The 23,733-nt window shown below is 42.0% G+C and overlaps 1 protein-coding gene across 1 annotated transcript in view; it reads right to left on the bottom strand.

Moving 5' to 3' along the window:
* Positions 1-19,344, bottom strand: part of LOC111238716 (partitioning defective 3 homolog B-like) — a 146,698-nt gene extending 127,354 nt beyond the window's left edge. Inside the window, exons 1-2 of the mRNA XM_022768370.1 lie at positions 19,228-19,344; positions 11,532-11,633 (exon numbers count right to left, since the gene is read on the bottom strand). Coding sequence (XP_022624091.1) covers positions 11,532-11,633; positions 19,228-19,344 — 219 coding nt within the window. The remainder of the gene's footprint in view (positions 1-11,531; positions 11,634-19,227) is intronic.
* Between the last annotated feature and the right edge of the window lie 4,389 nt (positions 19,345-23,733).

Here is a 23,733-nt window from a genome sequence, read left to right as displayed (position 1 = left end):
TACACACAAACAGATGCACAATCCAACTTGTGTGCTGGTGGTAAGGGACTCGGTTAAAATAATGAATCATATACAGAGACATCACTACTTGAACCTCTAAATCTCTCTTTCTTTCTGTTTGATGAGATGCCAGTGGTTCCAAACAGCGGCTAATACTTCCACATTGAACATAACGTCTCTTTGATGCTTCTGACAGAATGAACACTCGCACACCAAAGTAAATTCCTCTGTCTGTTGGTGCAGCGGTCTTAGCATTTACATTCAAGCAAATTTAGCAAAGGATGACCCAGAACTCATACTTCTTCCAAAATGTAAAAATAGCAGTAAAATAGCAACAACAAAAAAAAAAATCATGTTGTTATTCAACCTCAATTTCATTTTCAATCTCCTTCCTGACAACAGATCTTTACAGACACTCATCTCTCCATAGATATTATTCAGTACAACAGTAGACTAAACAAAATCACAAGAAAGATATGAACTCCTCTCAGAGAAGCAGTGATGCAGGTTAAACAGTATTTTCCAACAGTGTCAGACCCAAATTGCTTTTAGTGACCAAGCTTTTCTTATATTTTCACACCATTAACACAGATTAGAACAACATACGTTAATACAACTCACTGACCCTTGGATGCAAAGAGGGAAAAGTTGTTTTTTTTAAATGCATACTTAAATCAGGGCTGAGATCAGAATCAGGGGTAATATAATATAAACATTAGGGTCACATACCAGATATTTGGATCCTAGTTTTCTGGGAATTCTTACAAAAATCTCTCCCAGAGAGATTTTATCAGTCACTCAGTTCACCCTGAAGATTATTGTATGTACTGAACTTTGCTAACACTACCATGCAACTGTCGCAACTACTGACTTTCAAATGTTGCTATTGCTGTAATATCACTGCATAAACTTTTCAGCTGCAACCATCTTCGTCCAGTTACTTTTCATACTAAAATGGCATCTTAGAGTTCAGCCATGTGGCAAAACCTTTTGTAAAATAAGTGTGAATGAAGTGGGGTTCAAATCCAGCCGGCTAGAAGTGGCTCAATGAGACACGCAGACCCCCATTCACATATTGGAGTGCAAACACAAACATTCAATCCTAGTCCACCTACACCAACAACACACACACACACACACACATAACTTAGCAAAGGTTTTGGGGAAAAGAAAAATTTGTAAACCTGCATTATTAACATGTTATTGATCAGTCACGCTGCCAAAAAGTTAGAAAGGTTCTTTATGGCACAGAAAAGGGTTGAGTTATCATTCTCTTTCTCTCTCTGCATCCACTAACACACACAAACACACATCTGTCGCATCAGCCGCAGTGATTGAGCACGTATGCGCCTACTGAGAGTATACACAACCATTAACACACACACATTCATACGCAAAGCCAGCCACCAGCTGAGGTATTGCGGTGCTGGCTATGCTCAGTGACACGCCACATTATTATTTATGCACACTCATAAAGGGAGAGGGTAAACTCTTCATAAATCACACACGCCCGAGAGGCCTGAAAGAGAGAAGGAAGGATGAGGAGAAGGAGGGATGTGGGTGACAGCAGAGCTCCAGGCCTCGTATTTCTCAGGCCGGCAACACAAATATCAAACCGGCTCGTTCATCACTTCTGCAGAGCAAACACATCAGTGGTGGTTACACTGGTCCTGCTCCGCATCTGTGGACATGACACACTGCTGTGCGTGCACACGTGCACACACGCGCGCACACACACGCACACACACACAAAGAGGACACACACATTTCAGGAACAAATGGGAGACGTGTATTCCCTCTGCGCGCAGAAAGTCATAACCTCTTTCTCATAAATGTGCATAAATATGCACAAACACACTCAAACACACACTCCCTTATACACAGATACACAGATGGAAATCACAAATGTTTTCTAAAAGTCAGAGCCAGAGCCTAATATTCAGCTTTCTTTTCCCTGTGGCCGTCACAGGGCCAGCTGCTCCCTCCAACCCTTCCTCCTCCTCCTCCCTCCCTCCCTCCCTCCCTCCTTCCCTTCCTCCCTCCCGGGATCTGACAGAGAAATAGAAGGAGTGATTAACTCAGAGCTGCGAGGCTGCCGCCCTCTCACCTGTGGCTCTCTCCTCCACAGGCTGCCCCTCCCTCCCTCCTCCTCCTCTTCCTTCCATCTGCCCTCTCTTTAACATCACACTTTCATTCTATACGTCACCTCTTTCTTTCTACCTCTTGCCTTCCTCTTTGTGTAGGCTGAGCTTTGAAGTGATATTTATGACGGTTTAAAGGGAAAATCTGTACTTTTCATTGTTATTATTCATTAAATTATTAATAATTTACTAGTTTTCCACTGTGGCCATGATGTAAATTCGTTCCTGTGGTTTTCCATTTCAGGGTCAGAGTGCTTCCATGGCCTGAAAGTGCTATTCATCAGCTCAGATTACGTCTTGAGGGGTAAACATTCTGCTTTCCACCACAGTCGAGCTTGCTTATATACAACATATATGAACTATACATTACCGACATTCAGTACTTGCCGTTGCCATGGAGAGCCAGCATCACCCACAGCCTGAAGGTGTTTGGGAGGGGAAAAAAAAAAAAAGCCTTACGTCCAGTTCTTTCTTACACCCATGAACATATATGTTCCTGCTAACACGCCTTATCGGATAGTAATTGACTCAACAACATCAAAGCCTGGAGGGGATTTGTGCTGCATTACACGTCTGCAAGCCCCACGAGTACAAAACACCACCTGACAGCACCATCCATCCATAAATATGAATGTCAGGGGGCTGGAGGTCCCACTACACAGTTTACAGTACCACCAAGCTGAAAATAGATATGTTGTATATAATGTGTGGAGCACTGCTCGGACTGTATAATTTTATAGAGCAATTTAAGGAAGGACGCTGAGCTCATTAACGCAGTGTATATCAGCTTCTAATTAACATTCAGTGCAAAGCCGACACTCGCAGCGCTGAAATAATTTTCCTTCCTTTTCTTCTTTATAAGACGGTGTTTCGCCAGGTTGGTAACAATGCTTTTACTACAGATATAGATCTCAACACTTAAATAAGTAATTTGACAAACAAGTAAAAATAAAAACATATATGCAACTAATGGCAAGAAAAGAAAAATGTTAAAAAGGTTAGAAAATCATGAACTAACATTTATAAAGCCAGCTTCCTGTTTTGCGGCTTTTCTATGTTTTGCAACATAAAACTCAAACTTAACGTCATACAAGGCACCAGTTAGGAGCGTCTGAACTGTTGATCTGCATCCTCACCATTTATTTCATACACTGAACCATTAATCAATTATTTTTATAATTGTGTTCTTTTTTTTTTACAGTTAATTTGATACTGTATTTTAAGAAGTATAATCATTTTGTTTTCCTGAGATTCATTTCAAATCCAAACTCTACTTATGCGAGTGAAACACCCTCTCCTCCTTTCCTTAGGTCTCTCCCATGTCAGATGTAGGCCGGCTAATAATTCAAGTGGCCAATTCAGACACATTACCGTTCACAGAGCACCATTCATTAGGCCAATCAGTTAGGTGATGAGGGTGAGAGGCAGAAAAAATGAATAAAAGCAATAATAGAGTGTGTGTCTGTGCATGAACGAGTGTTTGTGCATGAAAGTGTATTTGAGTGCATGCAACACAATGGACACAGATGCGGTTTCAGCTGTGTAATTGCACCAGAATCATTAAATATTTAACTGAAATGAGTTGGATTCACTATTACAAGCATCCATCTTCTTGTTGCTGTGAAAGTACACACTGCTACGAACACACACACACACACACACGTCCGGGAGTGTGACTTTCTGCTGATTCGAGTTATTAGCAGTTGGAGTGAGCAGAGACCCAGTGAGCGGAGGGAAAACACCCCACACTTTCACACACTCTCGGACAAACACACACATGTACGCTAGTCTGGGGCAATGTCATCTAGGAAAACAGATGGCTGGTGAGGCTGGTTAGGTCAGAGAGTAGATTTGCTGTAAACAAGCTGATCTATAATAGATCATTAGCTGGATGTGATTAGCTCATCTGCAGGCTGCTGTGCCAAAATCACTGTTAACTGATAAAGCTAATACTGACAACAAACAACACAAGCTGCAGCTTCACAACAATATCAATGTGACTGAATGCGACGGTTTTCCATACAGAAATTCATGTTTCGAGTCATGTAGCCGCTGTAGTGAGTTACACACATAATTTGACGCATGGACCACGACAAAGACCGCCTCTTCACCTTCTCCTACCACACTGATTATACACGTGTCATTAGAAAAGTGAGTCCACGGAGCGCAGTGCACCTCTGGCCTCGGAGCGGCTGCCCCCTCCAAGGTTCCTCCTGCCAGACCACAGCAGGCGCAGGCAGGTCAGGTTACAGCCTGACCGTCTCGCTCCATTAGGAGCTAATGGGCGGTGTGATGGTGACACAGAGGGCAACACAGAGCCTGTGCGATTAACAGGAGGAGAGGCACCAAAGGACGACGTCTGAGGGTGTGATGACCTAACGCAGCCTCTATAAGTCACACACACCTACGCAAAGAAAACAGAAAGGGGCCTGATCCTAACTGAATCCTGGTCTTTTGCTTCAGTGAACTGATAAATCACTTTGGAGAGGTGCCATCATTCAAAGTCACAAGGTAGAGCAATGGATCATCTAAAGAAATTAAAATTCCAAAGTGCAACTTTATGAGAAAACTCAACACGCGTGCAGTTAAATGAAAAGACGGGCACAGCAAGAATTATTTCTCCTTAAGCCTTCCTTGGGTTCCTCTCATCATAATTACAATCAAACAGAGCTTGGTGAATGTGTGTGTGTTAGAGTGTGTGTGGGGGGTATTGTTAATTGAATATCATCAGATGAAGAGCTGTTGTGATGCTCAGATTGGTGGGGGGTTGAATCAAGGTCGAGACTGATGAGATATGATCAAATCAGCTCAAGTGACCGAATCCCGCCAGGCAAAACATTCACCCACTCCGGTCTGATCTGATCTGATCTGCAGGTAACAGTCTGACACAGAGATAATCTAGCTTTATTCAATATACTGTATGTTTACTGGAGATTTGAATATATTAATGCGTTACCTAAGTTCATGAGAATGAATAATTAGTCAACATCAGATTCGTGGAAATCAAATCCATCCACAGTTTGTTGTGTCATTTTCAAACAATGACTTAGAAACGCAAGACAACAGTCATGCAAAATGGACAAACAATATTTAGAAATATGATTTCACATAATGACAATAATGGAGCCAAGACTGAAAAAACCTTTAAATTGAACATTTAAAATACCCATTTTCCATTATGCAATTTAGTGTCAGACAATCAAGTCTAAAATGCTCAACATGTCTGGAGCCTCCAGGCTTCAGCAGGGATGGCAACCTTACAAAATAAATCTTCTTTTTGGAAAAAAGAAAAAGTCAGAGGAAAATCAATTAAGAAGACAAAAGAAGGAACATAATGACTGGCTACAGGTGAACTATCGCTGATTTATTTTATACCCGGGCCAAGTTCAGAATCCATGCAAGACTTCTAATTAATATTCAAATGTGTGAGACAGACATGGTGTTGAACGCACTCCATCTTCACAGGTACGAATGTATGCATCGTGATTAGTATGTGAAGAGGGTATAGATTATGATTACGCTGGCATGCATGTGACATTTTCTAATCAGCGCACTTGAACCTCATGCTCCCGCTCATCACTGGCCATTCAGACGGTGTGCAGAGTTATGTGACTATTCAGATGCCAATCAAACGCAGCTCGCCGCGACGCTGAATGAGGGAAAATGGAGGTGAGGGAGCGAGGTGTCACAGAGCGTCAAAGGCTAATCAGCACGTCTGCACCTCGCAATCACTTCCCCATTCACTAAACTTATTCTCCGGCAGGTTAGCACGTTTTAAGTAATGCCTTATTGTCGGCTGTCAGAGGGGCCGACATCTGACATGTAGTAAATGACTTCAGGCAAATCACCCGACATAACTAATATAACAAGAGAGTTCTACTGGGACGGGTGGAAATAAAATTTACAGCAGCATTATTTAATTTTGAGTTTTGAGATCTGAAGCTAAAGACTAAACTTTTGGCCACATTTGACTGATTTCGGTTTGTGTTGAGATAGTGCAGGCCCCTACAAAAGGCTCTTGCAACTTCAAGTATTTGCTTGTTGTATTGTGTGTGTGTAATTGAAGACACATGAACATTTTTCAAATACATTTCCTTGTAAACTGATTGTTTACATCCATGTTTACATCAGCATTTCTTCTTCATTTCCTTGCAATGGTCGATCAGGGCTATAAAATGGATTGCATACTCAACACATTCATACTAATACATGTTAATGTGTACCAGGCATCTCCGAGTGTCTGAACAGAGCAAGAGATACAAACAAAGAGTCGTCCTCTCTACAGATTTCCATTACTTGGCTGCATAGAATCAAATGATCCGACCTGACATGAATGAGATGATCGGATTTGTAAGTAAGACAGAAACTGGCACAGGAATGCCAGCTATTATGTTTGAAGTTATTTGGAAAAAGTATCTCCATTACATAGTGAAATCTATTTTTCAACTGTAGATTATTCTGTTAATTACATATCAAGCATGGCCTTGGCTAAAAAAGGATTCGAGAAGTAAAAAGAAGTAAAAACTTTGCAGCTACATTTTTGATTTCCTCTGATGATCATAACTCTTTTCATGACTTCATATATATATAAAAACAGGGCTATCATGCATATCTGTTTAATCTGTTAACTGAAGTGCGTAAATGATTCCTTACGTGTTCTGTAATTAAATGAGATCATTATTCAAAGAAGTGTCAGTGTCTCTTTAAAAGATATGAGAGATGCTCATAACTACAGACCCACTTTAAATATCAGAACGCCTTTCCATGTGACCGATTTATTTCTCTAGCATTGCGTCGTCCGCTGTGACATGCAGGCAGAGAAGATGGATGATGGGAGATGGCCTCATAATCAAGCAGTTGACATTTCAGAGCAAGATCAGCTGGGATATGCACCCTTACCATTTACATTCCAGCAACCAGAGACTGTACAGGAGGTTCATGTCCGCCTTGTAGGCGTAGTGATTAAAAAGGGCTAATTAAAGAGAGATGGAGGAAATCATTCCGTTTTTTTTTTTCATTAAATTTCCCATGAAATTAGATTTCACATTGGCTGCACTGGATGGAAGGTTGAGCTTTTTATGTGTTTTTCCCCTTGAAGAAAACAAGGTCCGTGTAGGGTAATGTAATGGTGTGTGTGTGTGTGTTCGCGCACATGGAATGAGGAGTGACAGTCCACTTATGAGGAGACGTTATGCTCCCTGAGTTTAATTCTCATTCTGGAGGAGATCAGCGTGACAGGAGAGGACACTCACACATGTTAAACTCTCAAATTTCAGCTGCGTGTAGGTGAAGGACGAGAATGATGAGAGACTTATAATCAAGCAGCATCTACATGGGGTTTCATTTTTGTGGCACCCAGTACCATTTTGGACAAAGTATTGTTCACTAACTACAGTATCTCTCTTTATGCACACACACATATATATATATGTGTGTAAAATTCTGTGTGTGTATGGGAGGGCTCACCAACTGGAACCTAGTGTATAGCTTGTATGCTAATGGCATGCTGGCATTGGACAGCCTGCCAGACAGCTCTTGTGTACCGTGGCGACATATGGGAGTAATGGCCGCGGCTAATGCAGGATCCCAAAGGATTGAGAATGGGAGAGAGTGACAGTTCTGGTAGCTGTAAATGGGCAAATGTCTAGAGGTAAAGTACTACATCTGTTAATAACTGCTTTTGAAAAGAGGGAGAGGGAAGAGGAGAAGGAGTGAGGGCGAGATGCGGAACTAAAGAGGGAAAGGAAAGGAAAGGAGATACTACGATACCTAATCGATGCATAAATTCTGCAAATGTGACAGTACTTGTTTTTCTACAATACCATAGATGTCACAGGTCCTGAAGAAGTAATTTTTCCAGGACTGACTGGCAGAATAATAACCCTGAATGTCTTCTAGTCTGACGTGAAACACAAAGGGAAGAGGAAGAAGAAGAAGGAAAGCTGACAGAGGAACAATTACAACGACACATTTAGTGGTGGAGGCAAGTGCAGGAGCATCAACAGTTCCGCCACAACTTGTGGGAAAAAAAAAAACACAACAATGAGCCAGTCTGCACCTCAAAGACAAATTAACTTTATATTAAAACATGTCGTCAAAACGTTAATTTCAGAAATGTTACCATTATTGTGTAATTGTGCAAATTGTGAAAGTGCCACCACACACAAGGTTCACAAAGGCTGCGGCGCCTTGGAGGCTCATCTAGTAGAGCCCTTACCATTAAGGCTTAGTCCTTACCGGAGCTCTCACTCTCTCTCTCACTGCAGTAAAAAAAACTGGGAAAAAAAGTTTAAAAATAAAATAGGAGGTTAACAAAGGCTAATGTTACCTGGTTTAGGCTAACACAGTGATAGCTCATAACATGAGCTTTTTGAATGAATATTTTCACACTGTTGGTCTGTCACTGTATTAGTTAATTAATGCTTGCACACGAACTATATGGAAGGTTGTGAGGGTGTGTGTTTCCAGAATTTGGTATCGAGAATTGTGGAATTTAAAAAAAGGTATTGGAGGCCCTACTAAGGAAAGGAAAAACAACATATGGCAGAATCAGTACCTGACGAATCAAGATACTTTGTGAGTGAACAACTACATAACTGAAAAAGACAGACATGGACTGATGGATGATAAAGAGGATGAAGCAGGTTAACTTGTCTCCAAATTGCAGTGATTTGAGCAACACAGTGTGACAAAAGAGGGAGAAATCAAAAAGCTTTTGTGCCTGCCCACTTCTCTTCACCATTAACAAAGTAGTGGGGTGTTTGACAGGTCATTGACTCCAACCGCCATGCCTCCAACTGTCATCTGAGAGCTGCAGGGCACACATAACACACCCACAGTAAAGGGTCAAAGAGGAGGAAAGCTTCATAGAGTATAATTGACTGAACCACGACCTGCAAAGGTCTCTGAATACTGTGGTCTTTTGTCTGAGCGTGCATACGTGGTCACACCTAGGCCAACACCCCACAGCCTTCTGCACATTCATCACATTGTGATTAATATTCATGAGGAGGCTGGTGGACGGTGTCTCAGGATGGGGGGCTAATGAACACAGTGTGCATGCATGTCACTGTGCAAGTGTGTGTGCACATGTCACAGATGCAGGGGGCAGAACTGTAATCAAATCACAGCCAGCCCCTCATCTCCGCCCTCATCAACCACCAGTGGCGCTACTTCCGTGCACGCTAATGCTAACATGCTACGCTACTCGCTTTCCTGTGGTTCGGTGCGGGCAGCAGGGACAGCACAGATGTGTGTGTGTGTGACTGTTTGTGTGAGTGTTGAATAATAGTCAGAGACTGGCCCAGATAAGGGAGGTCTGGACTCGTGGCTAAGCTAACCACTAGGCGTACAAATAGCTACCCATTATCTCTCATTAGCATCCGTGGCCAACATAGGGCCCATGCTGTGTGGTGGAGGGCCCTCACAATGGGACCACTCCGGTATGATTGATGGTGAAACAGCATCAGCCACAATAACAGAACGAAAAAGAAAAGCACTAAAGATAGAATCTGTCGACTGCGGCAAGGTAATAAAAACGTAGACAAACAAAAGGAAGTCAGACTAATCAAGAATGCCAGGCACAGCTCATTAATCTATGAGAGCCGACACCATTTGGAAGCCCGGAGATAAGTCAGATTACTGGCACGTTGTGAAGATCATGTGCACTCGTCCTTTTCGGTCCGCTATCTTTTCATCAGCGGCAAAAACAAAAGGATGAAATGAGAAGCGAGATGAAAGCGGGGAGGGCGTTTGGAGGATTGGGTGAAAGAAGAGAGAGTAACGAAACAAAAGGTAAATAGGACAGTTCCTGCATGGTGCAGGTTCTAGCGAAGCGGATGCTCTGCAGAGCCCGTAATCACAAAAAGCGTCGCAGCATGGAAAACTACGTCACTTTCACTTGTTAGTGACAGAATTTGATCAAATGCCAGAGTGGGATTTCATCTGTGACACCTCATCACCATCACTTTGAGGACGCTGAGAGAAAGAAGGTTTAGGTTGGAAAATTAGTCATTAAAATCCGTGACTCACCATCTTAGGGACAAATAAGATGCAGATCTTATGATTATAATTCTATCATCCGGGAAAATGAGGCCTCTGTTCTCTGTGATTGCAAAAACATTTTTTTTCCCGCTGTTGAAGATTCTCACTGAGTTTACACATCTATTATTTAGCTCTGTCCCCTTTTTCACAAAGAGTATTTTGCCAAACTTGCAGTTGCCGTGATGCTCACACAGACACACACAGACACACAGACACAGACACACAGACACACACACACACACACACAGACACACACACACACACACACAGACACACACACACACACACACAGACACACACACACACACACACAGACACACACACACACACACACAGACACACACACACACACACACAGACACACACACACACACACACAGACACACACACACACACACACACACACACACACTCTATTGTTCATGCAGCCTAAAATACCAATTGTTATTGCGTGGTACAGGGTCGGCTGAATATTCCATTTCCATTTCATTTGGCCTTCTTGCTGACTAAGAGTTGGTAATTTATCATTCGTCTGCACCAGGGGCTTATGAATATGGATTTCGGGCAGTTTATTAGCACATCTTAGGAATGCATTATGGGAAATTAGCAAGAGGAATGAAATCTGTTCTTCACAGAAATTGGGCCACTGTCTGTATGTGTATGAAATCCAAAAAAACTCCCGAGCCATATCTCCTGTGAAGTTACATCACTGCTGTTTCTGAGAACTTCCCTTTGCACATGGATGATTTACCTGAAATGGTGTCCTTTTATCTGTCTCAGTACAAATGAACATGACAGCTAAATCACACAGCACCGTCAACACTCCTACTGCTTCACTTTCTGAAGGGAACCGGAGGGAGGGCGGTTTGGAGAGAGGAAAGGAGGGGAGGAAATAAATTCACTTCCTTACCAAGCATGATTGGAGCCAATTAAGATGCAATCAGTTTATTTTCTTTGGTCAGACTCATGGCAGAAAAACTCTTTTTATCACATTCATTTGGTTCAAATTCCTAAGAACTAGTGACAAGCTAACCAAGGTTTGGATTTGCAAATACCTTGTTTATTGGACATCCTGTCATCCTGCCAGGAGACTTTAGCAGGCAGTCACAACAAATCCGCTACCAGACTCTAAGCATGGATAAGAATGACAGATTCCCTGCTGTAATTCACTATCCCTCATATCAGGTATAGAACAATAAGGAAGCAGCTTACTGCTATCATACAGTACGTCAACATGGCCACGTGTTCAGGGTTGGATGATAATAACGACAGGACAAAACTGTGTGAGCCGAGATAAACCAAATGAATCGCATCCCTCGTGCTACATGTGTCCCTCCACCTCCTCACCTTGTCTCTGTCGTCCACTAGATCACTCAGCATGTCGTCCATGTCCAGAATCCCTCCTTCAGCGTACTCCAAGTGGTGGGTTTTCACTGCTCTCTCCCCATGCTGGACACAAAGACACCAGTTAGCAAAAATTATTGAATTTGCATTAGGGCTGGTAAATAAAATAATAAATAAGCCTAATAAACAGCTTGAATTACTAACATAATGGATAGTTATAAACCTGAACTAACTCATAAATATTTCACTATAAGAATCCTGCACAGTTAAACTAAAACAGCTTAACAACCAATGACATCTATCACCAATCTTCAACTGGTCATACTGTAATCATTCAATAATAATCATATTATACTGACTGTAAGACTGACCACAGAACGCAAGAAGACATATTTCACAAATGTTACAGAAACTTAAAATGGCTTGCACTCAATGAGGTGCATGTACAAACACAATAGACACAATTATACAATGGCTGTTCTTATCACACGTTTACAAAAATTGTCATAAGAGCGACTGCCAAGTTAAAGAAAATATTCCAGTTGTGTGTGTGCAGTAACAATGTCTTTGCACAAACATGCAGCGTTATGAGATGCTTGACCCACTCACTCATCATTTTCAGTTTATTACAGACTTAGGTTCAGTCACTGTTTCAATATAAGAAATAAAAATAAGAATAAGAAATAACTCAACTAGAATGATGTGTTTACAGCACAATACTGACAGTCACTCAACATAACAATGGCATATATTCAGACACAACAGCAGGTCTCCCTGTTTGTTTGGCAGGTACAGTAAGGACAGATGACCTACATTACACTGTACATGATCAGCACCAGGTTTTAAAAAGTACAGCTTGTACAGAGCTATGCGAGCGTGAGGTGGGGGAGGATAGGAACTTTTCCAGTTTCACAGCTCCGCGGGGAGCGGTGGTGGGCACATTCCAGGCCAGTTTCACTGTCACCATGAGGACAGAGGTCAAAGTGAACACACCCCACAGAGCAGGAAGTACGCGGAGCTTCATACATTGACAAAGAGAACAAGGACTTTTGACTGAGCGGCAATCTGAAATCTGTGAACTGTTAGCACAACAAAATCAAATGAGAAGTACACACACAATAGCATCTTCCCCTTTTTGTGACCCAGTATTCACACAATCTGTTGTGGTGATGCTTTGCAGATCTCTGAGTTCATTTCTGGACAGTTTAAGATGAGGATGATGATAAATTTGGTAAATTATGAGAACAAAGTGAAACAGAATGTAGTTCTGACCTTCTGAATGGGTTCAGTATTTGCTGGTTTTCCAGATTAAAAGGAATTCCTGGACTTAGAAATCTTTGACAAGCCTTATCGGTTCTAACAATGTGTGCAGTAGAAAATGGCCCATTAGGAACTGCCCATACCAATAAGCAATCTGTCCGGAGAAACACAAGACTACATTACCAGCTAAATTAACAGCTATAGGCAATAAGCCTCAGAGGCTGGAATGAGTTTGGCTAAGACCCAGCGAGCAGCTTCTGCTGTATCACTGAGCCCCGTTGTGAATGGGCTTGTTCTTGCTCCGCTGCATCCAAATGTGAATTATGGGGCACAAAAAAAGAGGGTGTCTGCCTTTTACAATGGGCCAAGTCCATTCTCTTAAAACAAATGGTTGGGAAAGCCTGGGATTTCAATCACAGGAATAAAGCCAGAACCTCCCTTTCTTCAGAAGTGCCCATAATACCAACACCAGAGCTCCGAGAGATAGAGCAGCAAGTAATCCGCAACTACAACTAGCATACAAATACACTGCAGTTTCCACACAATGCAACGGCATTGTATGATATGCAAACAAGCATGCAATCCACTGAGACAGAGCCCAGAGCATCCTGTCACTGTGAAAATATGAAGTTGTTTCAACATAACATAAAATAAGAGTGAGGGCCTCACAAAAAAAGAGGAGGCCCTACTTCCTCATAGTTTACATTGTTTAAATCTGATCAGACTCATCTGAGAACGCTGGGAAGAAAGTAACCTTCAACATGTGATCCATATCTGGAAACATTACAAGGATAATGACATCTGATCACGTTTGTGCTTTCACACATGGTATTTATGAGTGTCCTTGTCATCTCAAATCCTGCCTGCACTGTTATCAGATCACAACACATACTTTGAGTAGGTGGACAAACAGGGTGAATCTCAATGTGGAATAAAGCATCACTATAATATGCAAGGCAAAGGCTAATGCTACTGTAGTCAGTGCCAGTGGAGATGCCTGCTAGCACTAGCTCTCACCTGCAAAGACTGTCCTGCGTGTCATAGCAGTTCCTCAATGATAATGATTATGAGATATGACAAGTGCAATGGTGTGTTTATTGATAGTTTACTCCAGGACAGCACATGTGGGATGGAGACGTTGAAACCGGTGGAGCATGGATGTAGCCAAGACGTCAGGAGCAAAGCATTCACACCTCGCCAGAAAAACTGGTCCAACCTGAACGACTGCCGGCATTCTTCTGCCTCTTAGTGTTTATGTGTGAGCGAGAGAGTGTGTGTCTGTGTGTGAGTCTGCAACAGCAAAGGAGGGAAGGGCTTCACATCATCAGCATTAAGACACACGCCTTAATGAAATGAGAAGCATGAGTGTGAATTTCGGGGCGAGGGATTAATTCACATCAGTGGATTAGAGCGCAACAATGCCCGAGTGTTAATTACCGTCACCTCTGCGGGCCGCGCTTAAGCACACCTGACGTACTTGTGCTCTACTTGTGCCCTGCCAGAACTCACAAGACCATAGGAGACACACTTCCCTGCTTACCTTGTGATGAAAAGGGGTGAATGTATGACACTTCAGAGGGAAAGTAATCTATAGAGAGGAAAGAAGGGAATAAAAAAAAAAAACCCTCTGAAGTCCCATGTTGTCAATCCCTGGTAATTCCCCTTTGTATCCTGAACTCTTCCCATGAAGTAAAAAACAAAAGGAGTTGGGAGTCAGTCAGTCAATACCAGAGGAGAATTACCGTGACAGTTAGAAGAGTAAATTCCCTGCAAATTACACTATTAAGTCCCCCACCATTTAAACAGATAGTGCTCCTTCTTCTCCCTCTCCCCCTCTCTGGTGAGCAAACACGACACCACTCAAGAACGGTGAAGCGCCAGGGCGATTAGCGAAGCTAAATTCGCTGCGGTGGTGATGGTGGTGGTGGGGGTGCTATTTCACACTTTGATCCTCAGAAGAATGTGTAATTACACAGCTGCAGGAGGACGGTGTGGATTTAGCCGTGACCAAAAAAAAAAAAAAAAAAAAAAAGTCTTTAATGAACGAGTCGATGAGGAGCTGTCCTCCGGTTGGGTCCATCAGTGCGAGTGAGTGGAAAGAGAAAGGAAAGCTGTGGAGAGCTTTTTCTCTGAAGGACGACGGCAGCAAGAAACAGACAACTTGACCTCAGCAGTCGCCAACGTTCTACTGTAATCACAGGCCAAAATTACTCCTGAACACTACAGAAATATATTATGTGAAGATGCAATGATCCAGTATGACACACTGAGTATTAGCCATGAAATGACAGAGCCACTTTTTTAATGTTAGAAAATTTACAGTTACAATCATTCTCAGTCAGGCTGCAGACTGTTCACATTCCCCTAAATACAAATGAGCCCAATGACGTCCACACACTGATGAACACAGAATTTGAATTTGGGGAAAAGAGAGCACTGATATTCAATTTCGGCACATATCCTGGGTTGAACTTTGTTTCCATTCTCTCTCTCTCTCTCCATTCAGCATTTATAAGCAGTATATTACACACTACAAAGCCAATTTCATAGTCAACACTGCTGTCTCACAACATTTTAAGAAGAGCAAGGGACTATGCTGCTTTATCTCCTGCCAACAGCAAGTTTAACTAAGCAAAAAGTTTTTACTGAAGTACTTTACAGATAACTCCACCTATTTAATACTGCATATACCTGCAGATAAGGAACTTAGAAAGACTATTTGAAAAACTAGAATGACCACCTCGTGGTTGTATACTTCCGCCAACCAGTCAATTTACAACCTCTACTTCTGTTCCTGAGTTACAACATTGAATAATAGCCACAAGTGTTTTTGCAGAACATTATGATGTCACAGTGAAGTTGACCTTTGACCGTTTGGATATACTTCATCATTTTATCATATTAGAAATTTGTGTTAAATTGTGTCATAATTAGCAAATGAATTCTTGGCCAAAAATATACTTTGTGAGGTTACAGTGACATTATTCGATAATCTGAAAACATAATGCCTCCAACCATGACCTTGATTTTTATTTTCTTAATTATCTGCACTGAATAACCATCTATTTACAATCCTGATTGTTTATATGCTGCTTATAAATGGACTTGATCTATTTTTGGTGGACACAGTGAAACCAGACAGGGTGGCAATTTGATTTTTAAAAAGTTCTGAGAACTGATACGCAATCACATCCTCTTTTTAATGTCAAGATGTCTGGGATGCCCTAATTTAAATTTACATGCCAGCAGGCATCTGTCCTGCTGAAGTGCCCTTCAGCTAAACAGAGAACACCCTCTAGCCTCAAGATGCTGCATAGTAGTTATACAGAACTCTGAAATGGAGGAGTATTTCCCTTCAGGGATCGATAACGTTAACTGTGACCATTTCCTTGAACACATCCAACAGCCAACGTGATCTAAATTCCAACGCCACAAACAACCGAAGGAAGAGAGAACAGCAGGTTTAAACAGTTACATTAAACTTTAAAAATGCCCTTTGCATAGCTGAGCTCTGACACACATCACATAGGTGTCCACACTGGAACCTTCCACTCCTACACATGAGAAGGAGGGCAAAATGTTCTCAGCTTGTTTAGCGTGCTGTCAGGTCGGTATAAGGGCTGTAATCTGAACTGAACCTGCACAGACAGACCATGGGACAGAGAGACACAGCAAAAGTACCTGGCCGTTTCCCCTGAGAACGCACAACACTGGCAGTCTACATGCTGGTGCCTCAGGCTACAGGCCTACACTAGTACAGTAATTGAGAAAAACAGAGGTAGGTCAGCTGTTATTAAGATAAGACTCATCTCATCTGCAGCTATGGACTTTTTCCTCCATCACAAACTCTTCATAAATCAAACATCTTTGGATTTTTATTTGAGACGTCAGCAGGTTCACTATTGTTTTGCATTCTTTTAGACTAAATCTAATCAAAAATAACTGTTAATTGGAGCCCTAGAAGAGACACTAATTTTACAAGTAATTATATAGATGACGAAGTAAGAAAGGAAGTTAAGATTTTATCTAATATTTGATAACTTAAATAAATCTTAACACCTGAGGTGCAAATCTTTACACAAATCCCACAATCCCCTACTTTCCTCATCATATGCCATATTAGCAGTGCTCGAACAATGTGTGGAAACTATATGGGGAAATCTTTCATTACCACCATGATGGCAAGTATACGCTCATATTGTACAAATCACACTGTATAATGAGAAGTAATTTTCAGTATGCAGTTAGTTAGAGGCTTTGTCGGTTAACGTAACTGTTTTCTCCACAGAGCCGATGAAAGCAGCCGAACATGTAGAGTCACAGCTGAGATCACATTAAAATAAGCTGCTAATTAAGAAGGTCTACATGCCATCACTGCAATTCACAGTGAGACTGTGCAGTATCCTGTTCACCATGCACATGGCCATAAACCAACACACACAAACACACCCTCAGCGATTAAACCCAGGTTTTTGACACTGTCCCTGCTGTCAGCGGTGGAGCCGGCGAGAGGGGAAATGTGCGGTTAATGTGGGCGATAAGTAGATTCTGCTGGCAGGAGCAGCCGGGCTCATCTGGTCAGATGTATTTAGTCCTTTCTGGCACTTACAGAGCTGGACTGTCCTCATGACGATCTCCCTCTATTAAGAGAAGTCAACAGACTGCTGAGTCAGCGTCTAGCAACGACTCTTAATTAACATGCTCTGTGAAAAGCAATCAAGGGTGCATTCTAATCACACATTCACATTTAGCCTACTTCAGCTTGTGCACCGCAGCGTCTCAGTGGGAATCAACAGGGACCGCTGGGCAGAGTGGGCATGGCTGTGGCTGTCAGTGAGGCAGAAAAGAGACAGCTCAGGGGACACAGAGCAAGATGAGCTCCTGCGTGCTTGCATGCATGCCTGTGTGTGTGTGTGTGTGTGTGTGTGTGTGTGTGTGTGTATGGTTATATAGGTGTTTTACATGTTTGTGTGTGCACATTCACAGAGTGGAAGCAATCCATCAAGCCATCCAGCCACCCAGACGGTCCGTCCATCCCTGCTTCCGCAGCCTCTCGCATTCCCACAAGCCAGCCTCTCTGCTCGCCTTGGGGGGGAGGGCGCGTGGGCGGGCTGAGGGGGTACCAAGCCAACCGATAAGACCGGGGCCTGTCACCAATCCTAATCCCCAATCACTCACAGGACAAAGCCTCCTGTCCACCGCGCACATCCCCGACTGCAGCCACATTGAGGACATCAAACAGTAAACTTCCACCTGCCCACTGAGATACCAGGGCTTAAAGGGGGAGCTATTGTACAGGTAGACAGCAGAGGCTGCAGGCAGTGCCACCTCAAATACGCACAGAGAGGAAACACACATCAGCACCCTATCACGCCAGGACAGCGTGCATATACAAAGCTGCTGATTAATAAAAGGTCAGTTCAGCAGAATGATTAATGTTCAAGAGATTGTAACATCAGGGTACAGAAAACTGTGGGGGTTCATGTCTTTGTTTATAGGTGGGGCATTCATAACAACACAAGCCAGAGGGAAACAACACTCTACATCCGTGGTTCCTTAACTCTAATAACACCATGAGTTATTATCAGTTTGGTTCAAAGTGTTCAGCTCATGCCAGTGGAAATTCACTTTCCCCTCAACCTGTCAGCTCTTACACTTACCAAGAAGTGAATTTCGACTCCAATCACATGGCAGAGAGCAACAGCAAAAGGTGACTGAGTTTTTGGAGCTGAGGCATGTGACAGTCACACCCCATATTAATCATCCAAAATGTGCTGTGGCTGCACTGCATTGTGGTGTCTTGAGGCAAGCTGGCGATCAATTGTGATGGATTTATTACTGTGTGATTTGTTTAACATTAGTGACCTTTCTCTTTCATTTACTTAAACATCAACACTGCTTATGTCATAGATCAAATGTTTAGTATCTGATACATAACTGAACTGTGGCTGCACTCTGCACCAATACAGCAGAACCATATATGAAAGTTACATTAGCATAAACATGTTTAAGGGGGAGGTTTCAGGAGATTTTATATCTTTCGCCACCACTTAAGAAATAGTGGCAAGACATTGATATGAAAATTAAAAAGGTCTCAAACCTTTTATGAATGACACTTCTATGACATTTAAAGTTTGAGTAAACCAAACTCTATTCAATTTTAGTAGCAAAATGAATTATTATTTCTAGGCAAATTATAGAAACCTCCCTGCTCATTATAGCTAGCAGCTATCTTGTTTTCAAGCTAGCTGCTAGCTATAATGCTATGAAAGTTATAACCACGCAATTAAGCACGTCACGTGATCCCCATCTCATCTCAGCCAAGTTATGGGAGTTAGCTTACAAAATGTGAGAGGAATGAAATATCATTTTTTGTGGGCACACATAGACAAAAAAAGTGTAAAGGCAAATGTCAGTGACGGTTTGTCTGTTTGTTTACCTGCTCCAAAATCCTGCGGTACCTCCGTGTGGCTTGTTCGACTAAATCCCGGACGGTCCATCCAGCTTTACAGGGAACCACCACCGCGGTGTCGCCGAAAGTTACTGTAACTTTCATACCAACTGTAAATTGAAAGAATTTATGAGATCAGTTAAGAAGTTAATCCAAGTTTCGGTAGTCTCTCTACCGGCAGTTGCTCCCTGTGAGAAGAAAGTGGCACCTGTCCGTCGAAACTGGAGCAACAGGTGTCTCAGGTCAGGATGAAAATACGCTGAAGTCACTTGTCCTCTTTCACCGAGACAAACAGTTGAATTAATCCCCAGAGGACATATTCTTTTCAGCCGAGCCGCCAGGGAAGTTGGTGGAAAATGGCACTTACGGACGCAGAGTATGACTTTGTGTCATGTTGAGCTGTCCGCTGATACACCCAAACAAAACAAACTGAGAGAGGAACCCGGAAGAAATCACAGCGACTCCGGCTTTCCAGGAAATTACATTCCCACTGACACACCAACCACTCTCATAGTACTTTATTTTACTACCTTTAATGTGTATTTCATTATTTATTCATATTCAAAACAGTTCCCAGAGTTCCATATGATTGATATAGTTTTAATGGTTCTCAAATGTCCAACAATAATAAAAAAACTAAACTAAAATACATATTCCTCAGTTTTTCTCTCCGCCTTCACCTTTAAGTCTCTTCTTTTTGGTAATTATATTTTTTATATTTTATATAAACTTAATATACACATTACAATTAATTTTACACTAATTTTTACAAAAATATTTAAAAAAAATAAAAAATAGCAACATCCAGAAAAAGAATACAAAAAGTGGCAAAAGTGACACAGTTTGACAAAATTAAAGACCAATGCTACTTTGAGCTGTTTTGTCATTGTTTGACTTGTTGAATTTGAACTGTTTTTGATACCTTAGACATGTTATTGCAGTTGAGCTCATCATTTTTATGTTGTAAGAAATTAATCTGTAAGAATAACTCCTACAAAGCTTATAATGGTTATAATATATCTTTATTCAACACTGTGCTTCAAGGATGAAAATATTACTTTTACTATTAATACTTTATTGTTGATAATTTACATACTTAAGAAATATGTTGTATGAAGGACTTACTTGTAATGGAGTGTTTTTATATTGTAGTTTTAATTAAGTAAAGGGGATGAATACCTACTCTCACACCTCTGGTTAATCCGATTGGATCCTATTGGAGGTGGTAGGATTTTATCTGACAGGATTGGATCCAAAATCACATTGCTAATGGGAAATATGTATTAGAGTCCTGTAGTTTCTTTTAACCTGATTGACCCTTTTCCTTTTACTCCTGTTAAGTCATATTATTTTATAGGATAAACAGAAGGACGATGAGGTAAACTGTCCACATGCATTTACAGAGAGATACATTAGCCTAACTACCTCCCTACTCCGATCCCCCAACACACACACACACACAGGCCACCACACCTCTACTCACACAGACATCACACATACTAATTACCTAATCGTTATTATCTGTCATTTTATGTCATTAGGTGTGTTGTGAAATTGCCTTTATGGATATTAATGGCAGCTGACACGCTCCCGTGCCTTATTCTCGGGCATTGTTTGGTTTTGCTCTCGGGAATTTTCTCCCCATCAAATCAGAAAGCCACCACGGCAGATGGATTCATAATTGGGACAAGCAATTATTTCCACTGCCACTGTAATTCATCCGAAATGTATGGAACGGAACAATGAAGGGCTGACAGCCTCTTTTGCCTCTTGTTTCATCTCACTCCTCTCATACCCAATAAACAAGGTGAGCATTTTTGAGGGAATTTGGGGGGGGGGGGGGCAAACAGAGAGATGGAAAAGGACAAAGAGATGATCCCTAATTAGGAAATCCTACAGTGGCTGCTTCCTGGGCTCTGATTTTAAGACAGAACATAATTTCATACCTGGTTTAACACTGTGTTTGCAGAGTCATTGACATTGTATGATGCTGGTTATGTTCCCCAGTGTGATCATCACGGCTGCTGACTCATCGCTCTTTGTTGTTGTTGCCAGCACTTGGCTGCGGTCAGTCAGCCAGCAGTACAACATGTGTGTTTCTATGCAACATTATTCAAACTGTGTGGGGCTGGGGAAAAAGACGGCTTAGCTGCTGCCTTTACATTTACTTTCCACACTCACCTGTTCTCGGCTTGTTCCAGTCGCTTCCTCCGAGCTGCACTTGGCAACTTTCCTCACATCAGCAGCTTCAAGTGGCAACGTGAGATTGCTGGAAGAAATTTTGAAAGTTTGAAGGACTTCATCACCCAGAAATCATGTTAAGTGGTGCCAGTAATGTATTCTTTATAACAGCAGGTGTAGAGACTGAAAAAAAATGTTTTGGATGAAGTTGGTGGATCCTAATTGTGAATATGTGAATGTGTGCCTGCTCATTGCAATCAGGATTTTTTTCTTTTCTTTTTTTTTTCTCCTTGTTGCACCCATGGAAGTTTTTCCAATTATTTTTTGGGAAATTTTACCTTTACACAGGAAATGCAGCAGAAAAACCCAACCAGATACATTGTGGTTATAAATCCCAACCACCAGGCCATCTGATGCCCTGACCCATATGTTCGTGGAGGATCATTCATGAGCTTGGTGATGGTTCGGTTTTCCGGAGCTTTTGACCGCATCACACAGCCTTTCTTAGTGGATGGAACTGGCTCAGGTCATGTGATGACCTGAGTTGTGTGAGGTGAGATCATAGCTGCTCAAATATAGTGTCTTGCACCAAGTATGAATGACTGACAATGTTTCTGTTGGCAGGTTTAGTTCTGGTGTTCACGGACAGCTGCTGTTGTCCAGAAAAAAGCATAAGTGATGCTTGAGTTCTGCATATTTTACCACAGATATGTATTAAAATGCTTTTAATTCAAACATGTACACACATACTATATACACACACAGGTGCACTAACACACTGGCTGGTACATTTCCTGTTTGTTCAAGGTGGCTACCTGTCACAGTTCACCTTTATGTCAAAGAGAAACAATGGAGTCTTTTGGACATGACATGACAGAGGCCTCAACATGTTTTCTCACTGTAGCATGTGAAAGAACAGAGCGATAAGATGTCACTGTCAGAAATGTCAAATGTGGTAACACAACACACACACACACACACACACACACACACAGTGAAAATTAGATTTTCTCTGTCCCTATGTAAGAGAGGAGCTGCTGTCTGACAATGCCGCTCTGCAGTGTTTGCACAACAGCACTGCTGTCAGTTGTTGACTCTATGATGTCACTTCCTCTATTAATAGAGGGGCATGCTCTCACCTGTACTGCTGTTGAGCAACATGTGATGCAAAAGCAGGACAAAGAGGTTTGAAAAGTGTGTTGCTGTTGTTGATCAGGATTTAAAACGCCGAGGCTGACAGTCATCTTTGAGCTCAAATGCTTCTACAAGTGCACACTGTGTAACGGTCTATCAAAGCTTTTCTTTTGAGTCTTTTCAATCTTATCCCCGTCTGGAAGTGAGGCATGCTACCCAAAGTGTTGGCCATCAATAAAAGCCCAGTGATGGTTTTTGTTGTTTTGTTCGTCTCTCTGAGTGCAATTTACAGGGTTGGGTTGTCTGGGTCGATAGCCGTGTTGATTTGCTTTCAGTCTTCAAGCAGTGCCCCTTTTCTAAAGAGCAAAATTGACATGTTCTCAGCGGCAATGCCACCACCCCTGTGTTTTAGCTCAGTGTGAGAGTGAAGCCGGTCAATAGCTGAGACTTGCTTCACTTCCTGCTGCGCTGCTTACAATTACAGGCCTTGAATCAGTAGCAAGGATTACTCATATAAACCTGCTCTCGCTCTGTGTGTGTGTGTGTGTGTGTGTGTGTTTGTGTAGCTGCGCAAGTAGGGCAGTGAGATAGTGTTCGCAATCACAAAATATGACTTTCATTCAGCATGAGGATTTCATTTCAGACCTCAGGTATAATATTCATGCTGCAAAATTGCATTTCTTTTGTGTGCGGCTGCTGAAAAGCTCCAGTCGAATAGCTAAAGGCGCTCGCCTGTGAATTACAAGTTGCCCAAATTGTCTGGAATTATGACAGTTATTCAGAGCAACACAGCTATCATCAGGCACCATGATCTATGGACACACAGGGATGCATATTCTACTTGGAGCTTAGTACACCTCTACAAGTTAGGGGGATCTTTGTGAAGCACTGCTGGCAGTCCACTTCCTTTTGGATTTTTTTAAAAGACTGCAGGTACAGTAAAAGCAGAAGTGTGCAGAATAGTAAAAGTAAGAGGAAGAGGAAGTTGGAGACTTTGATGTTCTTCAATCCTATAAACCAACATGGTGAGCACGCACTATGGTGTATTTCCAGCTCAGACATCCACGGTATCTAAGTCTAAATGTGGAAACTGTTTGTAATGCAGAGAGATAATCACCTCTATCCTCACTTTCAATGGAATTTGTCTGGAGCCTGCTGGAAGTTTAATCTTGAACCTCT

The sequence above is a fragment of the Seriola dumerili genome, unplaced genomic scaffold (genome assembly GCF_002260705.1).
Source record: "Seriola dumerili isolate Sdu_G_001 unplaced genomic scaffold, Sdu_1.0 BDQW01001556.1, whole genome shotgun sequence".
Classification (NCBI taxonomy): Eukaryota; Metazoa; Chordata; class Actinopteri; order Carangiformes; family Carangidae; genus Seriola; species Seriola dumerili.
Note: the sequence above shows the minus strand (reverse complement) of the source record. Positions and strands in the feature narration are given on the sequence as shown.